This window comes from Setaria italica, chromosome IV, assembly GCF_000263155.2.
Source record: "Setaria italica strain Yugu1 chromosome IV, Setaria_italica_v2.0, whole genome shotgun sequence".
Taxonomy (NCBI): Eukaryota; Viridiplantae; Streptophyta; class Magnoliopsida; order Poales; family Poaceae; genus Setaria; species Setaria italica.
Window position 1 is genome coordinate 519,814 of NC_028453.1, and position 5,883 is coordinate 525,696.

The 5,883-nt window shown below is 44.8% G+C and overlaps 1 protein-coding gene and 1 non-coding gene across 2 annotated transcripts in view; both read right to left on the reverse strand.

The window, feature by feature from the left end:
- Positions 1-2,242: 2,242 nt before the first annotated feature.
- TRNAD-GUC lies at positions 2,243-2,314 on the reverse strand. The gene has a single exon. It is a non-coding gene; the product is annotated as a tRNA-Asp (tRNA).
- A 180-nt stretch (positions 2,315-2,494) lies between these two features.
- Positions 2,495-5,883, reverse strand: part of LOC101781198 (binding partner of ACD11 1) — a 3,663-nt gene continuing 274 nt past the window's right edge. Inside the window, exons 2-5 of the mRNA XM_004964262.4 lie at positions 4,615-4,718; positions 4,428-4,503; positions 3,885-3,968; positions 2,495-3,286 (exon numbers count right to left, since the gene is read on the reverse strand). Of these exons, the coding sequence (XP_004964319.1) occupies positions 2,780-3,286; positions 3,885-3,968; positions 4,428-4,503; positions 4,615-4,718 (771 nt within the window). The 3' untranslated portion in view covers positions 2,495-2,779. The remainder of the gene's footprint in view (positions 3,287-3,884; positions 3,969-4,427; positions 4,504-4,614; positions 4,719-5,883) is intronic.

Here is a 5,883-nt window from a genome sequence, read left to right on the forward strand (position 1 = left end):
CTTTTGTCACTGAGGATAAAAATAATCTTTTTGTCACCTTGACTTTCTTCCTTCCTTCTTAGATGTCCAAATAACCGGGAGGTTGTTACTTGCTGAGGATGACACTTAGTTACTTAATTGGAATTGTTATGTAACTGTGATTACTTCAGCATGATCAATCATGTGTATTAGATAAGAAAAAAATGAATTATAGGACATGCTATTAAGAAACATGAAACTAACAAGAGCAGTTATTGACTTCAGAAAGTAGAAATATTAACTGAACTGAACTGTATCCAATGAACAACATGTGTTTTACAAAAACAAAACAATAATGTGGCTTCAGTTTTTCTGTTTTCTTTTCCTTTCAATCCTACTTATTAGTTGACACCGTGCGATCCTGCACGCGTACATTAGATATATTTAACCAATCTAGCAAGCAGGATCAACACTTTTTTAGGAGAAGAAGCCTATGAAGTCAAAGGCATAGCTGAGAAGCATGGGAGAGCCATGAGCAGTGGGCATGACAGTGATGCGCACATCCATGACTGACTAGCAACAGTGTCTGGTTCCTGCAAGCACAACTAGGACCTTGAAATGCAGGTCAAGATTGCTGTTCTTTGGAGTTTGAAAGGTCAGTGATGCACTCGATTAGTGACTCGATGGTGACTGGGGACATAGTACAGAGGGCCTGTAGGAAGCTACATAGCTTGTTGATTGTTGGTTAGGCCAATGGAGAAAGAAGGGTGATTGCTGATTTAGAGGAGACACGAATCCAAACTCTCTCCAGTAGCTTACAGTACCACAGTAGCTGCTGATGGCATTTGTGTCGCTTGGCAAGGGATGTTTTCAGCTGATCTTGACTTGACACATTATGGTGAGTGATGGTGAGCCTTCTTGGAGTGACATACATGGTCACTCACTCACTCTTCCTTCTTGTGGCCACCACAGCATCTATGTCCCTGGAAGTTTGATATTTTTATGAATTTGTTACTGTTTTTGGCTGCTGGTGGCATTTGTGTCGCTTGGCAATGGCAAGGGATGCTTTGAGCTGACAGGTGACTCTAGTTACTGACCACCAAACCATTGGCTCCACCCGAAGGCCGAAGCCCTGCCAAACGGTAGGGTTCCAGAAGCCCCTGAAAATGCACTGAGAGGAGCCAGAAGGAGGTGCGGGAGCCAAAAAAAAAAAAAAAAACCGGCTCCCCGCGGCTCCTCCCCGTATGCGGAGCCAAAGCCCCGAGTTTGCCCCTGAGCGGCCAGGCGAAGCAGCGGCAAAGGACGACGGGCGCGGGCAAGGCGGGAGTGGAGGAAGGCAGTTGCGCGGGGTGAGGAAGACGGCGGCGCGGATGCGTAGGCGCCCAGCGGCGGTGGGTGCCTGGCCGGCGGCAGAAACGGCCGGGAGCAGGCGGCTGGGGGAGGAGGAGTAGGCGGTGGGCGGCAGCGCTCGCGGGGTCGGGACGGGAAGCTACAGCGGCGCTTGTGTGCCTGAGACGGGTGGCGGCGGTAGCGTTCGCTTGGCCGGGACCGAAGGCAATGGCGACGCAGCGCGCCGGCCGGGATGGGAAGCCGTGGTGGTGGAGATACTCGTGCGACGACGAATCGGGACGGCGAGGCCGGAGTGGAGCGCTCAGGCCGTCCGGCGTCGGAGTACGCTCCTGGTAGGATAAGGGCGGTGGGGAGGAACAGGAGTGGCTCGTGGAGAGGATGAGGGCGTTCGGAGAAGGAAGAAAAGGTTGGAGGGAAGGAAATAAAATAGAAAGGGGAAAATGGAAGAGAAAAAAAGAGGGGAAGAGGAAGAAAAAGAAAAAATTGATCAATATGTAATTATACTCATTAACTTTTTTATTTATATGAACAACTAAATTAATTTGGTAAGGATATATTGGACATTTGACCACTTTCATTCACTTATGAGAGGTATGAGAAGTCGTTCTACCCAACACTTTTTAGAATAGTTTAAACACTTTTCAAAACGGTTTCAACTTCACTAGAGAAGTTGCTCCACCAGAAAAGCCATAATTGAAACGCATTGCCAAACGAGCCCTCTATGAAACCCTGATGAATTTGTTACTGCCTTTTTATCTCTTCGACGGTCAAGAATCTGCTGCGTAAAACAGATAACAGAATCTCCTGTGTAAGAAAAGTGAGCATGCCTGGGATGGAACAGCTCTGGTAAAACTGACCAAGAAAAAAAGAGCCGATAAACTCTGGTAAAACTGACCAGAAAAAAAAAGAGCTGATAAAAAATAAAAAAATAGTACGCCGTTGCCGGGGATCGAACCCGGGTCACCCGCGTGACAGGCGGGAATACTCACCACTATACTACAACGACGTTGCTGATGATGAATTTAACAAAATTTATCTGATCTCAAATACCAGGCGTTTCTTGAACATGTCAAACTCTATGAAACCTCAAGGTTTGTGTTGTTTAAGATCCGACCGCCCATGCTTTCATCAAGTTTATGAAACTTTAAGTTCTCTCCCGAAGCGAATGGCGATTGACACAGCGAACTGTCAAGAAACAACACCATCATATCATTATTCGAGTAACGCCCCCACAAATTCATCACTAGTTCATCCAAATCCCAACCAGAATTCATATAAGCCACCGGAATACATTGGTATCACCATCATACTTTTCTGTTCTAAGAAAAAATAATCCTGCAGTACGAAATTTAACACATGGGAACGATGAACATATGGCAGGAGGCCTGATCTGTTCTATATCTATGTTTTACATCCACCAATAATACAACATGTCGAGGGGAAGGCACATAACTAACTGCCAGCCAAACAATCATTGGATGGGTGTATACGAGTGGCCCCCAGAAGAAGCGCCAGAGCCCTTGTGCTGCTCCTCGGCGGCCATCTTCTCCTTGGTCATTGTCCCAACATCTGTGGCAGCCTTGGCGACCTTGTTGAACGCGTTGGTGACCCACGACGCACCAGTGAAGACATACCTGTTCTTCATGATGGCTGACCCGGCGCTGTTCACCTTCTGCTCTGCAGCGGCAAACGCGGATTTGGTCTTGTCTGACACCTGGAACTTCTGGTCCATCTCCTTGACCTTCTCGCTCACCATGGAAGTGCCCGTGGTGATCTTCTCACTCAGGCCAATTTTCTTGTCAATGGAGGCCACCTTGGCACCAGCTGTGGATGTGAAGCCATGCTTCTCGTCGAATGCTTTGGCCTTGCCAACGGCGTCTTTGCCTAGGACGAAACCCTTAGCAAGCATAGTGCTGACAACATCCTCAGCCTTGTGGACAACGTTGTTGTCTGCACCAACTGGAACTCTGGTTCCACTCTGATGACAGAATACAATGTTCAGAACAAGTTATTTATGAAATTTAACAGGCAAATGTATTGCAACTGTGCCTATCTAACTTAAGGAGTATCCTTTGTCGCTAAGAATACAATTCTGGGCAAACCATGAAACTAGCTCTGGTACACGAAAACTGCACTAGATAATTCTCAAAAGTGGCAGCAACTGGATGCCAAATAGATGAACATATGCAATTAACCACTATACTTGGTCTGAGTAGACTTAATTCTTAGGAATACTGAATGTATTCTAGTTTGACACCTATTTGGTATCCCTTCAAATTTACCTAACAAGAAGCACAAACACAAACTATTGGAATGTAAATGAAAATGCCACAGATTCAGCCTGCCAACTGGAACTTGCGATGCAAGTCCATTGCACCTATTGATTTGATTGTAGTTAAGAAGAAGTGTACCAAAATGACACTACGCACAACAAACTACTGCGGTGTGGTTTTGACAAAGTTAAAAGAAAAAGACCCAATACCCATATATAAATACATGCATAATTGCATACTATGTTGAGTTCAGGATACAGCCTCACATAACAATGTAACGCTAAGAAGATGAGCATATCATACCATCGGTGGGGCTGAGGCAGTAGGAGGTGGCTGATATTCTGGAGCAGGTGCAATGATGACAGAAAGATCAACTATTGTGGCACCCTGTGACAATGAAGTTGAATAGCATTGATGTGAGTATTCTAGGAGCATAAAAAAATATATTGCAAGGACAACAAATTCCTATGCAAAATACAAATGCTGCTAAAAGGGACTCACTTTCTTGTAGATAAAAAGGAAATTCACTTATTGAACTTTCTTTTCTGAGGTATATGGTAATCAACCACCATCAGCAAACACAAAGATAAGGGGATTTAAAATTCAGGAATGGTGACAGAAACTGGGTTTAGGAAAACACAGCACATGTCACAATGGTGATACTTCACTAAGATTTTAAGTTACTACTTCAATAGCATCTGAAACACCAGATGGCAATAGTTGATATATACATGTTACAACAGAGGAAATAAAAGTTCAATTAAAGACAAAGGAGTGGAGTGAATAATAGAGACAAAGTGGAAAGAGGATATCGTTATTGTTCCAACAAGGACTTCAATTACTCACCGAAAGAAGAAGTGCAGTTTCTGCACCTTGTGCATCTTTGAAAGTCACATATGCAACTTGAGACCACTCATCACCACTGCCAAAAAAGAGAGGTAAACAAGCTAATGAGGATGCTAGTTTTTAAAGGCCTATATGGGCATGAAAAGAGGAGTACTCTAGTTGGATAAACTTTGCAAATTTTACGAACCTTTGCATCTCCACATGTTCAATATCTCCTGAAAAGGAAAAGAACTCCTTAATATCTTGTACAGTTGCACTAAGTGAGACATTGGTGACCTTCACTGTCCTCACCTGTAGCAAATAAAGCATTAATATGAGTTTTGCAAGGAGCACTGATGAATATGAAGCAGGGAATCAGCAATAATGGAGACTGATGCATATTGTTTCCCTTGACATATTGACTTTTCTAAATTTAAGCTTGAACTTTTCCAACCATACCCAAACATGTGAAAATCAGAACATAAGCAGAGGATCTTATGTAATTTAAAAATATTTCTTTTTTCTATCATGGCAGCCAAGCTTAGTAAATATTTAAAAGCTCTTAAAGGTCATGAGTTAGGTTCATCAAGTACATGCTGGCCTGTGGCGCATAAGCATAAAGCACTCATAGACATTTTTACAACTATATCGAGATAAAGCACTCATGACAGACAAAGCACTATGCGCTAATTTACACAAGCTTATAATGGTACGACGTCTAAAATTAGCATAAACCGACAGCTTTCCCCACATGGAGACAGATTATTTCATCAAGCAGCCTGGCACTGTAAATCCCAATGAAGTGGTAGGGTGGTACAGGAGCATAAGCTAGGTGATCCAGAATCCATACACACAGTCATTCATTCAAGGCATAAAAAAACTCAGGGATTGCAAGCAAAAAATTGCCAACGAATAGCCTGCCATCTTCTCAGATTGCCTTTGCAAATTGCAATTAGACAGATTGCTAGATCGAAAGCAAGCCCTATAACTTGGTAGAAATCATCATTCATGGATATCAACTAGTAGTGCAGTAAGCCCACTCGCAGCAATCCTCTTGAGTCTTGACCAATCTCCTGCTCATCTGTTCCCAGTTGCAGAGATTTGCGCACGGGCCTATCGACAGAGTGTGCGCACGCTGCAAGCACGCCCAGATCCAACCAAACGGTCCAAACCCTAGCCCTAACCGGCGGCGAAGCTTACCCCAGCAAACCGCTGCCGCGAAACAACAACGAACTCAGCCCAGCAGCTACGAGGTAGGTGGGTGGGAGGCTGTTGTTGACTAGCAAAAGTTCTCGCGGACGCCACCTTGCCCCCAAGCTCCCGCTCCAGCACGGCCGGACCCAGCACTACCAGGCAGGCAACCAAATGGATGTGGCGAGGAGGGGGGGGGGGGGGAGTTGGCGTCGGGCAAGAACCTTTATTGTTCGCATCTCAAGACTGGCTCTGCCCCGACTAGATGCTTGGGGAGGGAAGATCA